Raw genomic sequence first — 26856 nt, 5'->3', positions numbered from 1 at the left:
TTCTCGTTCAACGCTCAGATCGGCAAACATCTGGGCTTCTAGTGTGCAGTGCTCTACAAATCAACCAACACCATACGGTGCGGCAAAGGAGAGGAAGCCATCGGCAACCAACGATGGATGCGATGCGACAAAGGGAGCAAAGAAGAGGAAGCAGCGGAGAGTATCGAATTAAATCTAGTGTGCATTGCTGGTGCGCTCCTCTTCACATCAACAATTGGATGCGGCAAAGGAGGCAGAGGAGCGAAGTGCATGGTATCACACTCGCTATCCGTCGTTTAGCTCGTCGTGGTTGTGCCAATCAAACCCTCGCAAATCGACGCACAGAAGCCGATGGCGCCAAAGTCAAGGAAAGCATCGGCGAAATGTGTTCCCTGACAAAGGCATCAAAACCAAGCTGCCTGGGACAAATCGGCATTGCAATTACATGGAAGTAGGTGGAGCTTTCGTTCCTACCGAAATGTAACACAGACATTAAAACCAAATAATTATCAAAGAGTTCAACGATGTAATTCTTCAAACATATCCAAAATCAACAGATAGCCTAACGGAATCCTACGTCAACTAGGCGGTCGTGTCTCGGACACAACCTTCCTGTGACTTTTTTAACAGAAAGAACAATTCAGAAGTTACAATTTTAGGGCATAGAATACGTTCACCAGCTCTTGTAAATCCCCATCATAACCAACTGGAAATACTACATTGATGCTAGTTAGATAGGAAATATTATAGTATTCAACACTCCGCTGCCTTGAGAGTCAACTAACTAAAATGGAATATATTTCTCATCTGATTGACCAGTTCAGCGAAAAATTGCAACAGATATCTTGAAAAATTATATGCCTTTTGCCGTCCATCGTTTTAATCTTTTATTCAGCTACTACCCCAACATAAATATAAATATATAAAACGAATGTCGAAATAACGGAGTAAACCAAAACTGAATTAAATTTTGAAATTTAACCACTAAAAATGGTTAATATCGGAGCCGAGAAAATTGCATCCGCAATCTGAATCAAGATTTAAGATTTTCGGTTTTTGCCTCACCTATTCCACTTTTGACCGGTCTTCATTGTCATATGGATATTCAAAAATTATAAAATAACATGCAGGGGGGGGGGGATTTCTTAATAGCAGAAATATAAAATTCAAAACAAATCTATCCTGCAAAATCCATTCAACAATTTGAAAAGAACTTGGAAAAAGTATCAAACTGTATCGCTAAAAAGTCGGTGCTGAACCTCATGAACAACGTTCTTTAGAAGGTGCGCCAGCTTGCATCAAATTAATAGAAAGCAGAAATGGAGAGCACTGACCTGTTGTGCTAATATTATTTCAATGGTAAAAATAATTTCTAGTATTCTGGATAGGTTGACCAAATAGTTCAGCAGTGAAAACGGGGCACATAAAACCAAAAAAAACATAATATTTTTTGAAGTATTTTATAGAGTGAATTTTATGAAGATTATGATTTTTGGAAATTTGATCATAAAATTTGTCAAATTTCAGATCAAAATTGTCAAACAGAACTATAATCTGAAATGTAACTTTCAAGCGTAATCGTAACCTATATGAACAAAAAGTTTTTATTAACTAATGCACGACGTATGACCCAGAGTGAACAAGGTGCATTTGCTATTCTTATGCCAAGAGAAATTCAATTTGAAAAAAAATCCAAATAGGGTTTCCATATAAGAGCACTTGAGATAGCTTCGTGGAGTAGCAAGAGCACTGTTTGAAAACAATCCCTGGTTTGAACTAATAAAAATTGGAATTGGAATATTCCCATACATTTGTTCTGTGCAATTTTGTGTCTACCTATCCGTGCTTTCTATAACGAGGAACGAGTGTAGATATAAAGTATAATTTTTCTTCTACCACTGCGAATAAGGTATGCGTAAATCGCTCGCTCGAAATACAAATGCATCGTTCATTCATACGGTCACTGTGGAGAGAGGAGATATTGCAAATTAACCCCGCCAGTTTATAACTTATTAAAGCGCCAGTCTCTCATAATCCTGATGCCTTCTGCGACTGGCATTATCACGTCCATTAACATATTTTCGAACAGAAAGACTCGATGGCAGCTCCGTTGAGTCTCTTTCTTGTTCCACATTTTCGAGAATTCTTAAATTCCTATGCCGTCCAATTGAGCTGCTGGCGATCTTACGAATTAACCACTTTAGAATCGGGTTAGAACAATGTCGACTGAAGTCTTTTTTTTTCGCAATCACTGACCGATTCTTTTCATAAAAGGCGCGAATGACGAGGCCCCGATATTCACCCAACGAAATTATTATATCGATTGAAAATGAAATCTCAAGACAAACAGAGCGGCATGATAGCGCCAATTCTATCCCCTCTTCAGACGAAGTGGTAAACATGCGAATTGAATAAAATAATTCCGTAGTCCTGCGTCAACAATGCGGCCTTACTTTGGACACAACCCAACAATTTTCTTGAGAACTCGTTACACCTCCCTGGCCTAAAATACGTCTTCCCTGTTGTGTTGAAGAATTTTAATAAAATTATCAAAATCAGTAGCAATTTTAGTGTCAGATACGAGGTCTGTTCAAAAAGCATCGCGACTTTCGATACTTTTTGAACAGACCTCGTACATCTTCTCTCCTTCTCTGATGGAAGCAACCATGGTTTAAGACATGGCTTTTCAAATAAATAGTGGTACAAATGGAAGATATTACAAAAAATTTTCTTTGTACTCAAAATACGGTATAATATAATAGAAATTACGCTTTTTGTGTGAGGCATTTAAACCCATGATGTTTTCTCCGCGTCACAGTATTTCTAGGCTGTTTCTGTTGCAGTTGTTTTCTGGGGCGATTTTTCTTCGGGAACCGTCAGAATATTTTGCACGCTAGCAAATGCGCTCGAGCGAAGGAAGATTTGCGCATTCGGTTCAGTGATGCAATCGTATCCAAGAGCATCAGTTTCTGTGTTGCTTTCGCGTGGAATGGTCATGAAAACTATATTATTCTCACGAGAACAGAATAGAATTATGTATCAATTGCTTTTGCAAAACCACGCAAACCCAACGGTTCTTTTCTGGACCAGCAAGTTCGAAAAAGTTGAATTTCAAGCTAATAACAATTTCATACTCATACTTATCAACTCACACACTAACAAGGAAAACTTTCAGCAATGTTTAGAAATAATTATTCATTCATTCATTGAGAATTGAGTCAGATGCAATTTCAACCATTGATTAATGCGCCAGCGGTAGTCCTACGTCTACCTTGCGGTTATACCACAGATATAACCCTCTTTTAGTTTTTTTTAGCAAAAAAAAAAGGCTGTTGGTAAAACAACGCAAATTTTCTTTCTCAAAGAGGAATAAAACCTCATATTTTTTTCGAAATATATGTCAATATATATCTATCTATATAAATTAAAAATGATTTGGTGTCCACATGTCACGATTCAACTCGAGAACGAAACAACGAATTTGAATGATTACTATTATCAGATTTGATGCGTTTTGATCTGCGTCAGGTTTATTGATTTCGAACATCTGCAATGTCCCGTGCGTCTCGCCATAACTGTCAATAAATCCCAAGGACAGTAATTGGGAATTTGTGGCGTAAACCTCGAATATCCATGCTTCTCGCATGGACAGCCTTATGTCGAATGTTCACGTGTCGGAAATCAATCGACATCATATGTATTTGCAGCGGACGGCAAATGAAAAATATCGTTTACTATAAAGCATTACAGTAATTGACGTACATCTTGATTTATATTTATTATTTATTATATATATTTAGAAGATTTTCGGATTCGGTTAATTCTTTTATAAAAAAGACGGGTGGGTAATGTCGGGGACATAACCGGAGTGACGTAGGACTATACAAAGGGGACAGCTTTAGTTAAATATATATTTTAAATATATTGTTTTATTTTCTTCTCCTACGTGAATACCTACCTATCTACCTGAAAAATGGATTAGTTTACTGTTTACTCTTTATGAATATGTTGATGGTTCTGAAAAGAACCTTTGGTGTTGTGTTTTTGTTATCACTCGATATTCCCATCTTGTTCGGTTAAACCTTCCTGTTTAGCTATTGCGTTTGCCACTCGCCACAGCTTTCACAGTTGGAAAATTTCTTCCCATCCAGCTTGTGACATGTTGTTCAGTAAATTACATTTAATGGGACGAGCCGGTGAAACACTTTGCCACTCACTGAAACTAATTGTTGCCTTGATGAGCGCCGAACCGAAGCTGCTCTGTTCTTGATGCGTGTTTTCTGATTCTCGTGAGCAGCTTTGCAAGCCAACTCGAGCACTCCGACGGCCGAAACTCTATAATCACTGTTAGGTATACTGGTGCTCCGGCACCAATCCGTTCGGCCTAGTTACCCTTGCGGAGCAATCAGTGAATGCGACCAACAGGGAACTGGAGACCTGCACGGTTCGAGTGAGACTTTGCCTTTCCCTTAACTTGTCCTCCTTTGTTACGTCCACGATGCCGATGCCGTACAACCACACGGGTTTACGGTTTGAAAGAAAATAGGATATTTTTTTGGGGTCCGCGTGTTTTATACTCTAGCGGTACACACTCACAGGATAGAGACAAATCGGCAGACTCAGCCAGAGGGGCGAGTCCAACGAGACGAACGAATGAGCGTTAAAAAGGAGCGATGACAAAAAAATACATTCATTACGATTTGTTCGCTCGTTGGATTCACATGCAGGCTAAAAAGGGTCCTTTTCAGGATCACAAAATTATCTTCAATCTAAAGAGTTTATTATTTTGTTATCACTCGATATCCCCATCTTGTTCGGCTAAACCTTTCTGTTTAGCGATTGCATTTGCCACTCGCCACAGCTTTCACAGTTGGAAAATTTCTTCCCATCCAGCTTTGTGACATGTTGTACAGTAAATTACATTCAATGCGACGTGCCGAAGCGCCACTCAGTGTCGCATTGGAGGCGATTTTAACCTGTAATTGAACATTTGCGAAGACAGTGGTACAGTGTCGACTTTCAATGTGGGGTCATAATTTGGATCTCTATGTTTACAAAAATGTCCAACTAAATAAGTCGCATTACATGTCCGTCCAATTAGCTAAATGTCGAACTAATTGTAAATTACTGTACTTTCAATCTGGAAACAATTTAAGAATTGGTGAAAATTGAATAATCAGGAAAGTCCCCAACTATCAATAAGCTCAGAACAACTGCCAAATTCACATACTCATCAGATCCTGGCAAAGAAATGATGAAAAAATCAATTTGTGTTTTATTATTATTATGGATAATGTTTTAGAAAGCATTGAACTGTATTTCCTAAACTCTTTTTTGGAAGGTTTAATGGCCCTGAAAAGCGCCTTGTTTTATGGAATGGTTCCAATTTAGAAAACTTAGTACTCGTGGTTTTGAAAAAAAAAACCATTTCGAACGCCCTCGATGCCGCCTTGTTCTGGATTTGCCACCAAAGCAGTTTGTATAAAGAACAAACTTTTTTTCTTCTGCTACCTGATGCCGTTTTGCGATTGCGTTTGCCACTCGCCACTCGCTGCAACTGCCTGTTGTCTTGATGTCCACCGAACCGAATGTGTTCTGTTCCGAATGCGGGTTTTCTTATCGTCGCGAGCAGCTTTGCCAGCTAACTCGATCACTTCGGCGGCCGAAACTATATAACACCGGCTAGGTGGACTGGTGCACTGGTACTAACGCGCTCGGCCTAGCTACCCTTGCGGGGAACTCCAGATCAACACGGTTCGAGCGGGATTTTGCCTTTCCCTTCACTTTTCCTCCTTTACCATTTCCAGACATGGCTGCTTGGGTTGGTTTGTTGATGTGTTGTGATGCGAACCGATGTGGTGTACGGTTTGAATGAGAATGATCGTTACGGAAGGAAGGAAGGTCTTGTATTATAGAGACTTTAAACTTCTACAGTTCATTCGTCTCTAGCCTTGAGAAAGGCCCTTTGAAAACTCTACTCTACTCTATTACTCTACTCCAGCGCTACCACCTCCGCCCTCTTGCCTTGAGAAAGGCACTCGATCCCTCGCCGTCCAGTTCGTCCAGCAACGATGTTGTCCAGTCGGTGTCCACACAAAGAATGATCGTTACGGCAGCGGGGCGGGATTTTTAAGCTGACTGGCTGGCTCGAGAATTACGCATGTGTGAGACTGCGACCAATGTTTCGTTAATTTTTTTCTTTTTCCTTTCCAATCGTGCTTCATTCTATTTCGCTGCTGCTCTGGTTGCCCGTTTTGGTCGGTACGATTTGAGGAGCACAAAATGGACCAATCAAAAATGGGCACATAGTGCATTTTAACAATGCTTGATATTTCACAATTATTCAATTATTTATCTCAAGAAAAATGAAATGTTATTCCTTATGACAGATGCGTAGATATATTTCCTATCAATTGATGCAAAAACTTTGCGATCTATTGAGAAATGCTCGAGTTATAAGCGTTCCAAATCTTGCATTTTTTCCTACTTATTCAGTGCCTAGATTTCCATTTCACCCCCTATATCTTCCGGTTAGACGTAGTCCTACGTCAAAATAAATAACGTGAATTATGATAGATAGTAGTAAACTATCATGTTTGGTTTTAGAAATTAAGTGAAATTGTTTGATTGATTTGAGATTGTATATTCCTTGATTATTCGGTTTAAAAGACTAAAAATGAATCACAACTAAATGAACTTTAGTAATTATGAAATAATAAGTAATCATAATAGAGCGAAGTAATTTCATTCTAAAATGAAATTCAACTCTGTAAACATTAGATGATGATGAGTGTGATGAATAAATGGTATGAACAAAATGGATGATTTATTGGATAAATGCTGAAATGTTTCGAAGGTAACGCTGCAAAAAAATCAATCGTAGATTGTGCAAAACTGATTACTTCTTATCATTCTCAAATCACACGATAATTTAGAGCTGTAATTTGCCAATGTTTTTTTTTATCTTCTACAAAGTGATTCTGGGAATAAAACCATTGCATCAACTAATGAACATCTCGTCTTCAATTGCGTAATAACGATAAATTTGAATCTTCTGGCAACAACGTCAAAGTTGATAATTATGGTTCCAGGTATGATTATGATTATAAATCCAGCGTTCGTTCCAAACAAACCACAGCGCAAACTGATGCAGATAAGACAACTCATCTCAAATATAACGAATTAGTATGAATAATTATTTCCACAATATTTTTATAATACTTCTTCAACGTCCAACCCAGTGTCAGATCCGAGCCGAGAAGCTCAGACGGCTTCCGATGAAAAGATTCATCTCCTGAGAGATTTCCGTTTGCTGCTTAAACAGGCGAGCTTTCGGTTTTCTGTTTATTTATTTACATTTCTGTTTTTCATAAGTATCATAAATAAGCGTTACTTTTTCGTCGCTTTCGTCAGGAATGGGCTTCCAATCACGAGGAGAATAATAGTGAGTGAAACGTGTGTGTGTGTGCGAGAGCGGGAGGACGAAATAATCCTAGTTCGGAAGTAAGGAATATTGATCTTTTTCCCCACCCCGTTTGAATAGCGATTTGCTTTGAGCGATTTTTTTTTGCTTGCTTTCTTTTCGAGGCTATTGAGTTGGAATTGGGCGCACAGCAGCTTTCCCCTCCCTCCCTCGAGTATTATATCGCTTGTGGCATCTCTTTCGATTGAAAATGTTTTTCCCACATTTCGGATTCCGTTGCTACCACTTCTGGCGGACGCCAGCAGGAAACGTTTCGAACAGAAAATCAAATAAAGGCGGTCAGTTCTTGGGGTATTTTTCTTTTCGAGCCAGCGCGTCGCACAACCGGATGTCTTTCAATTTGATTAGGTATTTTTGGAGCTGCTGGACACTGTCTACGTGTGTTTTTATTTCCTGGTGTGATGGAACGATGCTTTAACTTGAGCACACACACACAGCTGGGTGGTTGACAACCGCGCCACGCAAATGCCCTGAAATTGATGGCTTCGCATGAATTATCCCCCAAACAGCCACGCGTATCCATTTCGGCGATTATCTGGAATTCGCTCAATTCCGGTAAAGTTAACAAACTTTCCAAGCCCCGATTCCATCCACGCGTCTTCATCAATTTTCGCGAACTTCATCGGATGCCATCGGATGCTTTCCGCCAAACTGAACCGGAGACGCGCTTCATTAAGCGCGATAATTACTTTTGGCGACAGCGTCACCATCGACCGCGGTTTGCTGCCGTCGATTACACGCGGATATTCCGATGGCTCGGATTACGATCTGATTTTGCTTCCACTTCCGCCTCCCTCCCCAGCATAAACACTTCTCAATTTGATACGTCTGCTCGCATTTGCGGAAACGAACATGACTGATTCGACATATGCTCGTGTTTATCTTGTTCCCCGTCATGCCAAGGATCCAACACTTCCAACCGAAGGATGGTTGAGGTTTGATGTTTGGTATTGGATCAAATCCACTGATGGATGGGAGAAGGTTGGTAAGCCATTAAATTGGAATAAATACTCATATGATTCCGCGGAAAATTTCTGACGATTCCGTGAACTGATATCAACGAATCCGAAGATGAATAATTATCATCATTAATTACCCACCCTGTGTGCTTTTATTAATGTAGGTCACAACTAATGGGAAAAGTTTTGCTTAACATTCCCATCCCAAGTCTCAGATCACGAATCAGCAACCAATTTCGAACAAATAATCCGCCGATTAGATCTCGGATTCTTCTGCAGTTTGTCTTCTATTTCTATGCCTATTTTCGGGAAGTCACTTCCGGTCGAGTGCGTTCTAAGAAAGATAGATATTTTAAGGGACAACTCTCCCCAATGTCGACTTTTGTGGGCGAGCTATAAAACCCTGGGGGAAGCATACCTACTTTTTTGTGACCCGACGATGACGATTATTAACCCGCACGGAAATGACCTCCGGACGCGCATAAAAGCTTGGGCCTTCCGGTCCTTATTTTTATTCGGTCCCTTCGGCAGTGGCAGTGAGCGTAACGGTTCTGAACCTCCCGCTTATTGTCAGCCCATTTTGATGGGGTAGAATAAACGAAAATCGATCGGATGCGGAGTTCAATGAATTCGATACCGGGTCAGAGCGTAAAGTATCTGACAGGTAAGAATGAGCCTGACATGCTGCGTGGGAAGTCCTCGAATAAACGACGGCAACCGCAGTTATTGAGAATTATCCAAAACTAGTTTTCCCAAACTCGCCTCCAATGAGCTGTTATTTCGACACGTGGCTCATAAAAACAGCACGTGTGTTCGGCAAGTTAGTGTATGAACCAAACATTGAAATGTCAATTTCCCCCAGTGCTCCACATCGAAACGATATGTCGATGTGATTGTGTGTGTGTGAGAAGATAATTTTGCGGCACAGAGAACTTTTCTAATTAATTCAACTCCATTTTACTGTTAAACCCCACACAGCTCGCCCCCACCTTAGCGTCATCCTTTCCAGCAAAAACCAGCAACAGCACCGAGTTGAAGAACTTTTGCCGGACGGATTGTTCTCAATGCTGTCGAAGTTGGTGGATCGCAAGTAAAAAAAAAACGAAAAAGAAAACCGACAGAAGCGAAATAAAATAAATTTTGTAAAACAACATCGAGCCAAGATAAATAAGTGAGCGTTTGGTTGGAAGCAAGAGTTATACAAAGTCAATGAAAGCACAACTTTTGCGGTGTTTATTTCTGATGTTTGCTCTCAATTGCGTGACGAAGTGAATTTTCCACGATGATGGTTGTGCTAGTTGGTTGAGCGTTGGTGCACAAGTCCGAATTTCTGGGAAAGGTTTTTGTGTCTAGAAATATGAGTGATGATTTGAAGGCAAACACCAATGTAGAATAACGGTACCTGAAAAATAAAAAAAAATGATGTTCTTCCTAAAAATTCTACGAGATTCGATATTACAGACAGAACGCGCTTTGTGCAGCAAACGATAATTGTGAACAAAATTGTGTAAATATAATATTATTATTTTTTAAAATATAATAATATACAATCGACAAAACAAATTAGAGGAACAGGGCGCTTTGGCGTTCTCACTTGAGATCACCTTTCGTAGACACGGGGTTTCGGACATGATGGAGTAAACGACGTTACTCCGTTTAAAAACCGACTTCGACGCTTGTAAACACAAGTGTTCTAGTTAAAGTTTCAATATTTGGGCGACACAGTAAACATGTATGTCACTGTCGCTTCGTCACTGATTATTTTTATTATGCCATTTGCGGAAGTATGAAATTATACAAATGGGTAAGCTAATGTGGTTTGAAATATGTGACGTTGAAATGGATTACTTATGCTGATTGAAGGATTTGAAGATTTGATCTTTGAGAGAAATTGGAAATTGAAAATAGTTATAGTACATCATCCCCCTTTAGGTGAATGATGTAACATAGTGGAATCATTCAAAAGCATTAACAATGACTCATGAAAAAACAAGGATTGCTTCAGACACTCTTAAAAAAAAATTTTGTTTTGTGATTTATTCTACAATATAGTTTTTATTTATTTATTTCCCTTTTTTTCTCCTTTATGTTAAACAACACAATTTCTTAAATTTTCATTAGCCTATTTTTCTGTACTCTAAATTCTTGTTGTATGTATTATTTCACATTGTGGTTCTTCTATTGTTTTTACTACATATGGTCCGTTGTAAAATAAATCTAATTTTTGCATATTTTTAATTTCTAAATAAACTGTATCTCCTAGATTTACATCAATTGGATTTGCTGTTTTATCGATTGCTTCTTCACGTTTAAATTTTTGTTTAATAAGCTTATGTTTCGCTAATTCATGTGATTTTTGAAGTTTGTATTTCAATTCTTTGCTGTATAGTTCAAAATTATATATTGGATCATTTTTTCCTGTTTGTAAACATTGCAAATTTGGTGTTATTGGTTTTGTTCCAAATACTAACTCATATGGAGTGAATCCATGTCCTGTGTGAGGTGTTGAGTCATAGTTAAAAGCATAAAATTGAAGCCAATCATCCCAGTCCGTATGGTGTTCACTGACAAAGGATCTCAGATACTCATTGAGACATCTGTGATTTCGCTCTAGTGATCCCATCATCTGTGGATGATATGCTGTTGCAAAAGTTTGTTTAATTTGGAGTAATTTGCAAAGTTGTTCTAGTACTTCGTTTTTATATTCAGTCCCTTGGTCTGATTTCAATTCCAAAAATGTACCATATATAGGAATAAAATTTTCTACTAAGGCTTTTGCTATAACGTTTGCTTCCTTAGTTTGTATTGGTATCAATGTAATATATTTGGTCAATTCACATTGTATGGTAATAGCATATCTGTTGTTATTAATAGTTTTTGGAAGTGGTCCTATAGTATCAATAGAGACAACTTCAAAAGGTTCCGAAGGTGAGGTTGTAATAATTAATTTTTCTCTTGTATGTTTTGTTATTTTATTGATTTTACACAATTCACAAGCCCTAATGTATTGCGCAATTGTCTTTTTCATATTTTTCCATGTAAACCATTCTCGAAGTTTTCTGTACAGCGGATGTTGTCCACTACACTGCGTTTCACAACTATAGAACCACTCATTTTTTCTGAGTTTCCAGAGAAATGTAAGAAGTCGGCTGAATTGAAGTATATAGTGTAGGATATAATAACTATCTTCATTTAAAAGACTAGCCATTTGAACTTTAATGTTGTATTCCGGCGCGAAACATTCAAAAAACCAAAATTCCAGTGTTTCATAACTATAGAACCAGATGGAAAAACTCTCACTCCTTTACAAAAAGAATTTCTTCATACTGGAAGGAATTACGGTACGTGTTATGTAATTTCTCAACTCGTAACTTTGCAGGCGTTTGATGGTTTGAGGAATATATTTTCAAAACGGTCTGGTTCAGATAGCTTTCATCAACAGGAATGTACAGTCAGAAGTACAATGAAGTACTTCAGAATCTTTTACTTTTGTTTTTGCATCAAAAACTCCATGATAATTGGGTAATTTAGCATCAATTCATTACATCCGGAAAGTCAAGACATGGTTTATTGAATAGGGGCTTCAGATTCTGGACTGATCAGCTTGTTTACCAGATCAAAACCCTATCAAGAACTTATGAGGAGTGATCGTACAAATAGTAGATGCAGCTTACATGCAGTATAAGTGATTTGAAGAGCTTAAACGAGCAGTATCCTCTGCGTAGAACAAGACACTACAAAAAGGCGCCACTTGGTCGAAACCACCCCGAATGGGTTTTTTGAACTGATTGAGAACTAAAGATGACCTACGAATTAGAAACTTATTGTAATTCATGCGGAATTCACGTAAATTTTGTATAGGAGTGAGAGTTTTTCCATCTGGTTCTATAGTTATGAAACACTGGAATTTTAGTTTTTTGAGTGTTTCGTGCCTGAACACAACAATGAAGTTCAAATGGCCAGTTTTTTGAATATATCCTATACTATATACTTCAATTCAACTGACTTCTTACATATCTCTGGAAACTCAGAAAAAAAATGAGTGGTTCTATAGTCGTGAAACGCAGAGTTTGTCCTCCGAGTGGTGTTCCATGATTTTCCTTCAGAATTCTTTGTATTTCGCAAGGATCACTAATGAACTTTGCTGGTTTAAAAATTTAAATTTAAATATTTTAAGTACACGGTTACACAATGGTTTTAAAATTCCGGCCGGAACAACGTTGAATATCTCATCGTCAAAGGGTGGCGCTATTTTTTCAATATTAATTTTATTCATATCATTGTAAAGTTTTGAAAGGGCAAACTCTAATGTTTGAATTCCATTGTATATTTGTGTTTCAAACTCACACACGAATGTAGAGTGTTTTGTGTACTGCGCTCCATATATTGTATATTTAAGATTATTTTTGTATGCTTTAACCATAAGCTTAGGTAAACGTTTAACTTTAGTTTGATTTTTGATGTCATGCATAGCAAGGTGATCAATCTCGCTAGTATTAACACTTTTCTTCTTAACATTATTTTGTTTATTTTTTCTCGTCATCGCTCTTGTATTAACCTTGAGTACAGAGAGTTGTTTTAACTCATCCGAAGAGGTTACGATGCGTGATAATGCATCAGCACTCACATTAGATTTTCCTTAGTATTTGCGATAGTAGTTGAAAAAAGCAACAAATCGTCCTACATCATCATTATTTTTAGGTACTGGATTTCAAGTCGGAAATTTCAAGTGATTTTTGACATGCTCTAAGTTCGTGCAAAATCGACGCATATCGATGGGATGCGCATCATTTTGAAGCTACAACTTTCAGGTATTAGAATATTTTACGTACATATTTTTATCTTGGTGTGTGTAGGTGTAGCGGACAACAATATCGGGAAGACATGAAAAACCGATTTCCTTTGTTTTTTTTAAGAATATTCTGGACTAGCACAATTTTTTGCTAACCAAATCAACAACAAACTCAATTAACCTTATCAACCAGATGTTATTTGGTTCCAAAAACGTTCCAGTAGGACTTTCCCACAGAGACATTTCAGTTTGAATGAAAAATTACCCCTTCGCCTTTGATGCTGAATAATTCAATAAACAACCATCGCACCGCAAACCGAAAGGTAGTTTTGAGAACTTCAATAAATTATGCACAAGAATAATTTGTCGAAAAAAAATTATTTAAATTTTTTGCATCAATTTAAAAAAAAGTGCCAAAAACAGGATTTTTATGATGTTTTACAAAATCCACTGTAATTTTGCAAATATCGCAGTAAGTTCTAATGTTTGCAGGCAAATTTTTAGCCTAGTGTATTCCCTAAACATCTGTGAACGTTTCATATTGATACGACCAGTCGTTTTTCCAGCCGATTTTTCAAAGTTTGGAGTAAATTAGAGGAGCACTTAATCGCAAATCGTATCAGAAGTACAAAATCCTAAGCAACATTCAGAATGAACGATCCGTAATTTTCGTCTCACTCCTCACAATATTTGTACCTACAAACGCATGAAAACGAAAGTTACGAATTGTTCATTCTGAGAGTCGCGTAGGAATTTGTATTACTGATACGATTTGCGATTCATTGCTCCTCTAATTTACTCCAAACTTTGAAAAATCGGCTGGAAAATCGACTGATCGTATCAATATGAAACGTTCACAGATGTTTAGGGAATACACTAGGCTAAAAATTTGCCTGCAAACATTAGAACTTTCTGCGATATTTGCAAAATTACAGTGGATTTTGTAAAACATCATAAAAATCCTGTTTTTGACACTTGAAATCGATGCAAAAAATTTAAATAATTTTTTTCGGTAAAATGACAAATTATCCTTGTGCAGAATTTATTGGAGTTATAAAAACTGCCTTTCTATTTGCAGTGCGATAATTGTTTATTAATTATTCATCATCAAAGACAAAAGTGTAATTTTTTATTCAAACTGAAATATCTCTGTATGGAAAGGTCCTACAGGAACGTTCTTGGAACCATATGTACGCTGGTTGATAAGGTTAATTGGGTTTGCTGTTGAGTTGGTTAGCAAAAAAATGTGTTAGTCCAGAATATTCTTGAAAAAACAAAGAAAAATCGATTTTTCATTTCTTCCCGATAGTGTTGCCCCCTCCACCTACACAGACCAAGATAAAAAAAGTGGACGTAAAATATTCTAATATTCTAATATCGCTATGGCAATGAGTGATCAACTTGTTGAGAAATGCTCTCTTTAATTTAAAGATGAAGAGCTTCAGGTTAATCACTTGGAATGTAATACACTATGACTATTTTTTATAGCCGCACACACATTGGATCGTTAAAATCCATTTACACTTTCGAACAAAGATTAATTTCGTTAGTGCAAACACCAAATGGACTAACAACGCTTGTCACTATGTAATTGTAGAACATATGCGAATTGAATTTTCTGAATTTTCCCATTTTCCTTCAGATTTTTCCGAAAATTTTCAATTTTCATGTTTGGTTGAAATATGTCTATTATTTTCATGGGACCTTCTCTCCATTCTAGAGGAGGGAGAGATGTCATACCATCATAGAAACATCCCAAATCCTAAACCCCATCCCAAACCTCACATCCCAAATTTGGCTCCATTTGCTTGATTTGTTCTCGTGCTATGCAGAAGTTTGTGTTTCATTTGTATAGAAGCCCCCTTGCCCTCAGAGAGGGGGTAGGTGTGTCGAACCATCATAGAAATATTAATTGCTCCCTAAAACCTCCGTATGCAAATTTTGGTTCCATTTACTTCATTAGTTTTCGAGTTATTCAGCCATCCTCCCTGCAGAGAGGGGGAGTGTCAAATCACCTTAGAAACGTTTCTTGCCTCCTAAAACCTACACATGCAAAATTTGGTTTTGTTTGCTTGATTAGGTCTTGAGTTATGCAGACATTTATGCTTCATTTGTATGGCAGACCCCCCCCCTTAGAGAGGGGGGAGGAGTGTCTATTCACCATAGAAACGGTAAACGTTTAATTATTATGATGAATATAAGCTTGAGCTTGAGTTTGAGCTTGGGTAGACTGTACAATTCGTAATTGCTCTTCGTGCTTGACCTGAACCAACCTAATTGCACAATGAATACACAGAATGACGCTTGGGACTAGCAAATCATTCTCGTTGTGCAATTTTCGGTGATTCGAGCTTTAAATGGTCAATAACGACGCCGGCCATGTCCTTACAGTCACCAGGGGAAGGGAAGGAATTTAGTATGATATTCGCCGCCCGAAAGCCAGAAGGGTCGAATCTATAGCGTGGTTCCCTAGTGTTTATCATGGAAGGGATAGTTGTTAGTGGGAAGAGGTAAGAATCAGGGTTCACTGAGGTAAGTGATGTAATTATGTAAATACGAACTATCAACTAAACGAAATTCATAAAAAAAATATCTCCTAACACGCGGCAGAAATCTTTAGGTAACCTGAGACGGAAAATTTTAAAATAAATTATTTTTGGGAAACCTGAGAAGATAACCGAGAGAACTCTAATCGGAAAATTATTTTCAACATGTCGCCACACGAAAATGAACGAACAGCGAACGCCGGCATATTCTAGCCGTTTGAATGAACTCATTTAATTATTGTGATGAATATAAGAACGAAACTTAACTTGCAGCAAAAAGAAAATAGAATAGCAGCAGAAGAAATAAGAAATCAACTCGAATATTTTAACGCTGAGAGTGAGTGACCAAAATAATATTATTTATTCGACTCTTGAAGTTACATTGAAACTAAAACTATGTTTGAAAAAATAATTCTTTGTATTAAAAGCATTTTCAAGGAGTCATATAACAAAACTATAATCGTTAGTTCAACTATTAACTGAAGGAACAAACAAAATGTTGCAAAACTAATACACTTAATTTTAGCTTTGACCTGACACTAAATAGGATCGATTCAGGAAGTTTTGAAGTCCAAAAAATTATGTAAACTAAATTTAAGCGATCAATTGTACCATATTGCTCGCTTTTACTTTTGTGTGAAAAGATTTGTGAACCCAACAGCAATTCGAGACTTCGAACCTGGACGTCGCCTTTTGGAGGGCAATTGCATCGAATGATCAAGACCTCCGCTATGTCCGACTGATATTGGGTGTGTTACTTATTTCGTTCCGTTTTTGTTGGCATGGAAAATACATTTATTTGAATAACAAAATAAATAATTTCATTATTGAAAATGTTGGTCCCTACTTTTTACCATCTTTCTGGAAATTCTCGGATTCCGTCTGGAAAGAAACGTTCATGTTGTGAAGCCAATAATGAATCCAGCCAATTTTGGTTTGTAAATCGTGTTCCATTCAAAGTGATCTGCATCGAACCAAACACTCTGCGACATTCCGATTCAAATTCAACGCCATTTCGGGGGCTAAACAAACTAGCCTGATTCCCAACAAACAGTCCGCGTCGTATCACGGAATCGCTTCCATACATGCGGTATATCCTGATGCCTTTTCCCACGTTTTCGGCTATGAGAAACTAGGACAAACGCCCCATATCATCATCGTCATCCTCAGCATAGAAGCCGAACGGAAAGACCCGCTCCACCCGCACTAATGACGGTTCCTTAGAGACATACGCGGAATCCAACCTACGAGCGAGTTCAAAGTTTCATTTTGAGAACCGTCGAATGGCTCAGACATGGCTCCCCAAAGCAATAGTCGCGCTAGCTTGCGCAATAAAAACAAATTATATCATTATGTGTACCTTGTGTGCTGGCGCGTCCCGTATTTGCGTTCATTCCTGTTTGAAGTTCCAAGAAGAAGCGTCATTTGAAAGTGGGCTAATTTTCGCAAAAAGTGGGCCGAATAAAATATGTTTTCGAAACTCCAAACGGTAATATCACGATCATCATTTCATTAGTAATCGCTTTGTGTGCTCCGATGTGCGTTCCAACTTGCTTTTGCACATTCGGAAAGTTGTCCGGAACGGCAACATTTTTTTGTTGTTGTACAATTCGCCAACTCATCCGACATGCTCCGTTATGAAAAGCGGGTGGATGAATGTGTTTCATGTTCTGCATGATGACTCGGGACCCCCTGCTTCTTCTCGTGATATATCATGCTCACGATAAAACACGAGTAGCAACACGGAATAGTTTATTCTAGTTTTCAAAAGTTGAAACGAGAAAACGAATTATTTAGTTACTCGGAGCGTGTGTGTGTGTGTGTGAGTTTTTGTCTCGAATCCGAATGTTCGTCGCATGGAATGAAGTTTTTCTCTGTTCAGGATTTTAATTGAATTTTTCCTGAAACTTTGCAGATGACACGGAACGGAATGTATTGTGAAAAAGCATTCTTTCGCGTGTCGGTTCCCAGAGAAGAGAACAATTCTTCCTCGCGTAAATAAAAACTAAATATCCGCTTCAATTATAATCAACATAATCTTCTCCGGGTAGAAGTTGACACACAACTATCTCATGTCTTCGTCGTTAGTAATTTTTTTTCCCGCCGTCAATTTATTATTATGAGTGTTATTTGTGGTTTGAATGCGGCTGAACGAAGCCAAGAACCGAACCACTCTTCTTCAGCGTGGCAAATATCCATTTCTTTCACTTATCTTCGGTCATTCAGAGAGTTTGTTTTAATTAAAATTAATTGAATAAATTAGCTCATACTTTTTCTCGGCATGGATTCGCCACGCTCAGAACTCCTCATCGTATTCAAAAACGCTGAAAAAGTCATTCCCAACACTTTAAACAATCATTGTCTTCCTCTTCCACCACACCCCCGATTGTCGACGATGAGAGATGAGTTTCGAGTTCATTTTTTATTCAGTCAGCTTTTTTTTTTGTTTTGTTTTCTGTTTGAGAGAGCAAACTCGCGCGCCACGCCATCATTAGAGAACTTCGTGATAACTGACTTGAATGATTGCAAGGATGAAGAACGACGAACAAGAAGATGGAACTGGGGAATTTTTTTCTCGGCAAAGCTTTGTGAAAACGTATCTTTCCTTTCGTGGGAATGCTGTGGCTTTTCGCCGAAGTTGGAAAGGTCAATCCTAAGATCAAACGGGATGATTTGAGCGTTGCGTTAGTATAAGCACTTGATTGTTTATATATACTGGTGTTTTGTTTGTACACCCAAACTAGCGTTGTCAGAAAGCATTTCATTATCAGAAAACATGCCATTCCGTGCCTTGAAGCGTCAAATAGGCAAATGATGCCATCTGTACCCCAACGCTTTAAAATGTTTGTATGTATGGAAGCAGGCATCTCTTTATTTTTTTCTTTTTTCATCTTTTTTTTGGAATTGCACCCAAAACAAAGTCCAATCGACGACAACGGGGATCGAACCAAGGTTGGCTCGGACGCAAGACTGTTTTACACGACCACGCTATCCACATGGCTAATGATGCTGTTCGGCAAATATGTGATAATATTGCACCTGATTATAAAATGAAGTTGGAAAGTGTTTTCTAAGAGTAAAAAGGGACCACATGAAAGAGAGCAATATCTATCTCGGTCTGGACCGTGCATGTGGCAAAGTATGCGGAAAGCTTATTTGTCTTTTGTTTCGCTCGCTCGTATTAATATTATATAGGGCGCTTGCAGCGTGCATATGTATTAGTAATCTGTTGGGCAGGCAAAAGAGACCACTGCATAGGATTTATATGGGTCGACGAGATTGAGCTTCGTTCAAATAATTATTCTAGCAAAATAGTTACAAAAATTACGCGCTATTCCATATTAATAACATGCGAACATATGTGTCTTTACATTAAAATATTTACTTTTAGCCTCAAAGCCATATACACGGAAAAATAGAAATTTCTGTTATGGCTATGATCCATATCAATGAATGCAGATTTATTATACAAAAAGTTCCACAAAAATGCAAATTGTACATTGCGATTGCTGTGCTTTCTACCCTGGAATACTGGTCTCGTGAAGAAGTAAACTATAAACAACATTATTGTGCAAACATCCTTAATCGGTGGTTATTTCCGCCAAAAAAGCGATTGGCCATGCTGAATATGTCAGCCAGAAAACACAACCAACCCTCAGTTATGATTTCCGGGTACCTGAATGCTCTGCGGAGAAGTTAAATATGTTGATAAGCAAATTGATCGGAAACGAAGAAAATCCATCAGTTGGCCAATTCATGGAAAATGAAAGGAGGCATTCAAACGTGAACTCGAGCCTCTGTAACTTTGATCTTGATCCGAACATGTTGATACTCTTTTTTCCACCAATTTTCCGATTCAAATCTAAAGGGTGTGTCACATCAAATTGCATCACGGAAAAAACGCTGTAGAAATTTAATTTTTAGGAATTATATCTTCAGCTTTCGCTTATAATCAGATAAGAGCGTATAGATCACGTTGGCCATGCTTCACTGTCAATTTTTCGTAAATTTGGAAAAATGTCGTCGAACGAAAAAAAGCGTCGTGAATGAATCCTGTGCACTCATTTCGAGAATCCGGAGTTGTCACATCGGGACATCGGTAAGATGCTGGGAATCGTCCAATCCACGGTCAGCAGAGTACTAAAACGATACTTGGAGAACCTAACCATCGACCGGAAGGTGAAGAACGGCAAAAATGGATGCTCCGTCAGTGAAAAAGATCACAAGCGCGTAGTTAAGCAGTTTAGACGTGATCCGAGAAGTTCGATCCGGGATGTCGCCAATAAGGTGAATTTGTCAAGTTCATTCGTCCAGCGGACCAAGCAGCGGGAGGGCCTGCGTATATACAAGGTTCAGAAGGCTCCTAACCGCGACGAAAGGCAAAACATGGTGGGGAAGACGCGAGCCCGGAAGCTGTACACCGAAATGCTGACGAAGCCGCATTGCCTGGTAATGGACGACGAAACCTACGTCAAAGCGGACTTTCGTCAGCTGCCGGGCCTGTTGTTCTTCTCCGCAGAGGACAAATTCAGCGTTCCGGAGGAGATTCGCAAGCAGAAACTATCCAAGTTTGCCAAAAAGTACATGGTGTGGCAAGCGATCTGCTCTTGCGGAAAGCGGAGCGCCCCCTTCGTGATGACCGGCACGGTAAACGGGCAGGTTTACCTTAAGGAGTGCCTACAGAAGCGCTTACTACCACTATTGAAGCAGCACGAGGGCCCGACCATTTTCTGGCCGGATCTCGCTTCGTGCCACTATTCAAAAGACGTGTTGGAGTGGTACGAAGCCAACGGGGTCACCTTCGTGCCAAAGGAAACGAACCCGGCCAACGCGCCGGAGCTTCGCCCAAAAGAGAAATATTGGGCGATTATGAAGCAGGCCCTCCGGAAGAACCCAAAAGTTGTCAAATCGGAGGCGGACTTCAAGAGAAAATGGATTTTTGTTCAAAAAAAACTACAACCTGACGTTGTACAGAACCTTATGGACGGGGTAAAGAGGAAGGTACGAGCATACGGGCTTGGGCTCAAAGTATGAAAAATGGAAAATGCCAAAAGTTGTTTAATAGTTTTTATTTTACTGTCTAAAATTTTCAAAAGGATCGGTCTACTGGGCGAATTTCTACAGCGTTTTTTCCGTGATGCAATTTGATGTGACACACCCTTTAATAAATGAGGAAATGGTTGGAAACACCATCTCAGATTGCAATGAAATTTTGTGCATTTTTCCATACTTGAAATCTTCTTGTTAAATCTAGGTGACTTTTTGAAAAGGTCCAAATTTTCTTCCTTAAACTGTTACAAAAAAAAAATCAAAAAACTTTAAAATTGTGTCCAAAGACCAAATATAGTGGGCAAAGAAATATAGGAAATTGCTGAAATTTTCATTGAAAATAACTTTTTTTTTAAATTACGCTGGAGAAAAGTATTAAAAAATAAAATTCATTTTTCTCGAAAAAGTTTTTTTAATTATAAAAAAAATCATCTGAACAGCTCATATTATAACCAACAATTCATCTAAACATCGAAAGAAGGACACTTCTATAGGAAAAGAGTTTTCTCAACTTTTTATTCCTTTGAAAAGCTACTACCAAGGTTTCACTTTACATTTCCATTAGCTAGAAACATTAGTTTTTCAATAGTCATCAGGCAACAATGCCGTATATTCAAGAAATTATAAAAGATAGAAAGTTGAAGTCTTCGATAAAAGTTCATATTTTAAAATTATCTAAAACTTTGTCGAACACACTATATCGATATCTTGACTTCAAACAAAATTTGCGTGTTTTTTATTAAACATGAAAAAGTTGTTTTTAGAAAAAAAAATTCCGGTAAAAGTGACCATCTTTGGATGTATGGACGACTTGTTGTATAATTGTACTATTCACACATTTTTTTTGAGAATTTAAAAAAAAATACGTTTTTGAGAAAATTGAATTTGAGTTTTCGAAAAAAAAATTTTTTGGTGTAAATTAAAAACAATAAATTTTTAAATATTTTTTATGAAAATTTGAACAATTTCCTACAATTTCTTGTTTGATCAAAATTTTGTAAGTCCTATAGTTTTTGAGATAGAAATTTTTGAAAAAAAAATTTAAAAAAACTTTGGCTCTTTTCAAAAAGTGGTCCAATTATGTTTGGAATATTTCAAGTATGCAAAGTTGCTTAAATGACCAACTGCAATCTGATATGGTGCTGCCAACTCCTAAGAAGAGTTGGCGTGAAATCCGTCAATAGCAAAATATCGCGTGCGCGAGTATTCTAGTTATAATTTTGCGCGCGAGTACAGAAGGATTATAACTTTGTTTTATTTTGATACATATTGTACTACATACATTATCTAATGACTTTTCGATATAGTCAACGTTGGTAGACCGCAGCCTCACATTTGGACAATATAGATAGAAGATACAGGAATGCGTTATTGAATCTGAAAATTCTTTTCCAATATCGAACAAAGATCAATTTCGTGAACGCAAACATCGAATGGACTTACAACGCTTATTTCGATGTCATTCGATGGGAATTCAATTTTCCGATTTATCTTCAGAGTTTTCAGAAAATTTTCTCATTTTTCTCTCCGTAATATTGATCTACGGGCCAAAAATAATACAATAAAATAAAACCGGCTCAATTCAGACCATTGCTTCCTCGGGTCGTGCGCTCATCAACACATTTCGCGATCCATTTTTTTTTATTTAGATGCGTAATAATTAGACAGTGAACATGATTCACTGTCACACGAATGATTGTTTTGATTTCGCTGTGTTCTCCTATATTCATGCAGTGCACCGGCTCTACCGTTACCGTAAACTTTTGTCAGTTCGCCCAAATTGCAATACGAAAATCAATCTTCAAAAAAATTTTCAGATGTTCCTCAACCAAGGATGAATCAAGGATTATTCAACAATACGTCAACGCAGAATTCGTAAGTATAATCCAACTAATCATGGACCGTACGTAAGATGGTACTCAAGCAATCCCATAAACTGAATAATGCAGTTCAAAAGACGCTTTTGAATGATGAATCTGATCTGGATTAATCAAACCTGCAGCAATCTATATGCAATTGATGCACTGGAGCTACTAAACTATGTGAAGCAAATATCTGCAAAACTCTCAGCTCATATGGGGCTTTTTGCATAAGCAAAATACACCGAGTACAAATCTGTTTTTACGGTGGTTAGATACTCCTCCCCTCTCTCTAAGAGGGGGCTGCCATAGAAATGAAACATAAATTTTCTGCACATCTCAAGTACTAATCAAGCAAATGGAACCAAATTTGGTATATGGAGGTTCTAGGGAGCAATAAATGGTTTGACACCCCTTTCCCCTCTATAAGGGGAGAAGAGGGGAGGGGTCTGCCTTTATTCTATCATATTTTCTGTATCAAACATTTATTCCATGTAACGGAGAAATATGTTATTTGCAAGTGGTTGAAATATCTTGAACGAGAATTGTGTCTGAAAATAATCTGATATCATAATGATGAGCTTTGGTAGAAGTACTAGGAATGTTATAGTAAAAGGTAAATTCAACGGGGTCGATTAGAAGATCAATCAATAAACAGTTCTGCGATTGGACTCATGAACTTGTGCTTAGTAAGAAAACGTGAATGTTTGAAGGTATTAATAACAAAAAACTAATTTTGGACGGGACGAAGTTCGCCGGGTCAGCTATTAACATTATATTCTCACTGCCAGAATTATCGTAGACTTTTCGAAATTTTCAAAAAAGCATAAAATCACGATTGGTGTCCTCAAAACGAAATTGGTTTCACTTGGCTGCGAAATATAACTGCTAAATCAGTTGATCATCCAGAAGTCCGGATCGCACAATGGAACGCCAAGTCATCATCGATTAGTTGACGAACCAGATCTTGTAATTTGTTTTTAATAAGGATTGCTGTGTAGCTTAATTTGATGAAAAAGTATTGTTATATTGTCAAACAGACACAAACAGACATCGTTTCAAAAGAATAATGAAAAGAATTTGTGTTTATAACGTTGTAATCAATAGCAAGGCTGTATCTTGTAGCACCAACTAGCAAACAATAGCCGCCAAGCTCATTACACGTCAGTTTGATTCCCACCATAGCCTATAACATTAGGGGCTGCATCATCAAATACAACCGATAGCATGTGCACCTCGGGGAACGATGATACTGACTCAGTCTTGCCCATTAGCCGCCAGATCGTGATACTTTCCCACGAATAAAGGGTGTGTCACATCAAATTGCATCACGGAAAAAACGCTGTAGAAATTTAATTTTTAGGAATTATATCTTCAGCTTTCGCTTATAATCAGATAAGAGTGTATAGATCACGTTGGCCATGCTTCACTGTCAATTTTTCGTAAATTTGGAAAAATGTCGTCGAACGAAAAAGAGCGTCGTGAATTAATCCTGTGCACTCATTTCGAGAATCCGGAGTTGTCACATCGGGACATCGGTATGATGCTGGGAATCGTCCAATCCACGGTCAGCAGAGTACTAAAACGATACTTCGAGAACCTAACCATCGACCGGAAGGTGAAGAACGGCAAAAATGGATGCTCCGTCAGTGAAAAAGATCACAAGCGCGTAGTTAAGCAGTTTAGACGTGATCCGAGAAGTTCAGTCCGGGATGTCGCCAATAAGCTGAATTTGTCAAGTTCATTCGTCCAGCGGACCAAGCAGCGGGAGGGTTCAGAAGGCGTACATACAAGGTTCAGAAGGCTCCTAACCGCGACGAAAGGCAAAACATGGTGGGGAAGACGCGAGCCCGGAAGCTGTACACCGAAATGCTGACGAAGCCGCATTGCCTGGTAATGGACGACGAAACCTACGTCAAAGCGGACTTTCGTCAGCTGCCGGGCCTGTTGTTCTTCTCCGCAGAGGACAAATTCAGCGTTCCGGAGGAAATTCGCAAGCAGAAACTATCCAAGTTTGCCAAAAAGTACATGGTGTGGCAAGCGATCTGCTCTTGCGGAAAGCGGAGCGCCCCCTTCGTGATGACCGGCACGGTAAACGGGCAGGTTTACCTTAAGGAGTGCCTACAGAAGCGCTTACTACCACTATTGAAGCAGCACGAGGGCCCGACCATCTTCTGGCCGGATCTCGCTTCGTGTCACTATTCAAAGGACGTGTTGGAGTGGTACGAAGCCAACGGGGTCACCTTCGTGCCAAAGGAAATGAACCCGCCCAACGCGCCGGAGCTTCGCCCAATAGAGAAATATTGGGCGATTATGAAGCAGGCCCTCCGGAAGAACCCAAAAGTTGTCAAATCGGAGGCGGACTTCAAGAGAAAATGGATTTCTGTTCAAAAAAAACTACAACCTGACGTTGTACAGAACCATATGGACGGGGTAAAGAGGAAGGTACGAGCATACGGGCTTGGGCTCGAAGTATGAATAAAAAGAAAATGCCAAAAGTTGTTTAATAGTTTTTATTTTACTGTCTAAAATTTTCAAAAGGATCGGTCTACTTGGCGAATTTCTACAGTGTTTTTTCCGTGATGCAATTTGATGTGACACACCCTTTATGTAAATCTATTATTCCTAGCGGAAATCGGAAGGTATAGCCACCCCAAATCCCTTACCTTGTACAAACAGCATCAGCGCCAACAGCATCCAGCGGCAGCTCCAGGCCAGAGAACAACTTTTATCCAACATTTTCAGCAAATCTCCCATTACTAGTGGGTGGATGGGTGATTGAGAGTCTCAATTATGGGAATGGCGCCAAGGATCACCCAGTTGATAGATGGGGATGGTTTTAATCCACAAAATTTGAAACACTATTTCCTCGTTCACTGACAGCTCGTCCCAGCTGGGAGCGTGCTTCTCCGTATTCCGAACCGAGCCCGAAAAAAAAAATCCCCCAATCAATCAAAATTTCACTCTCGCCAACGCAGGTTCCGGCTTTCGTCGAACGAATTTTCTATATCTATATATCTGTGTCGTTTGTCGGTGGCCCCGTTACGCGAGTGGAATATCGAACGCGTTTTTATGCTCGCTTTTGTGCGCTGAAGCTTCTCCTACCGGGAAGTGGAAACTCTTCAGAATTCACTCCGTATCACTTGAACTGCCTTCCGAATGGGACTTTATTTTCTTTTGTAATTGTTACACTTTTTTGCTGTCGAGCTCCCTTTTTCCTCCACTGATGGGTCACGTTGTCTCAAGCACTTTTTTTCTCCACTTGGGAAACAAAACCAAACCAAGGACTCTCCTTCCACAGATAACACCAAATCAACCGAAACGGGAAAACTTTATCGGATGATTGAGAGCACGATGGCCAATTTGCTGGTCACTGGTCACAACATCAAACGGCAAATTCAGTTAACAATCACTTCTGCTTCTGCTTGGGACAGGGAACACGAACGACTGAGATAAGGATTCCATCCAATGGGGGGCAATAATTTTTTTCGCCGACAAATCGACCGAACCATACGTTTTTTTCGCAACGGAAAGGAAAATAAAACGCAATTCCCAAACAACTATCGCCCACTACTGGCGAACTTCATCCATCCTAACGCTCGACAGACGATGCGATGTATACAACTCACCAAGCCGGGGAAATTATGCAAACAACAATCAAGTGATCCACAATCATCATCAATCACTAAGCGATGCACTTCTCGTCTTCCACCCACAAAAGCTAGCGCCGAACGTCACGAGAGCGGAAGCAATGCAACTGCACCAGCGCCTGCATGTATGGCTGCTACAAGCACGAACAATAGAAGGGCCTGAAGGACTCGGGCAGCTTAGTAGCGAACACACACTCTGTGCAACACTGTGTGTGAACCGGAGAGACAAGAACCGTGTTGTGTTGGGTTGTGTGGTGTTGTTACAGCGCGCGAGCACTCGAAAGGACCGATCCGAACGTTCAACCTTCACGCGATAGACTGACTGACTGTTAGCGGCGCTGTTTACAGCAGCACGGACGATGACATTCGCATGGGGTCCGGTGTTCGTGTTTGCATGGTGTGCGCATGGTGTGGGACCACGAAGGGAATGCACATTCGTCGGAAGAGGGATGAATCCGTTTGCGTACGATGTCGGCCCGTCGGGAGGAGCCTTTCGGTTGCAGTCGGGTGTTGTTCGGAACGAGTGAACGGTTCGAGCG

General features: G+C 39.0%; 1 protein-coding gene across 1 annotated transcript in view; it reads right to left on the bottom strand.

The window, feature by feature from the left end:
* LOC129769001 (lachesin-like) overlaps nt 1-26654 on the bottom strand; it is a 282345-nt gene extending 255691 nt beyond the window's left edge. The window contains exon 1 of the mRNA XM_055770992.1: nt 25334-26654. Within this exon, the coding sequence (XP_055626967.1) occupies nt 25334-25424 (91 nt within the window). The 5' untranslated portion in view covers nt 25425-26654. The remainder of the gene's footprint in view (nt 1-25333) is intronic.
* Nucleotides 26655-26856: the final 202 nt, after the last annotated feature.

This window comes from Toxorhynchites rutilus, chromosome 2, assembly GCF_029784135.1.
Source record: "Toxorhynchites rutilus septentrionalis strain SRP chromosome 2, ASM2978413v1, whole genome shotgun sequence".
Taxonomy (NCBI): domain Eukaryota; kingdom Metazoa; phylum Arthropoda; class Insecta; order Diptera; family Culicidae; genus Toxorhynchites; species Toxorhynchites rutilus.
Note: the sequence above shows the minus strand (reverse complement) of the source record. Positions and strands in the feature narration are given on the sequence as shown.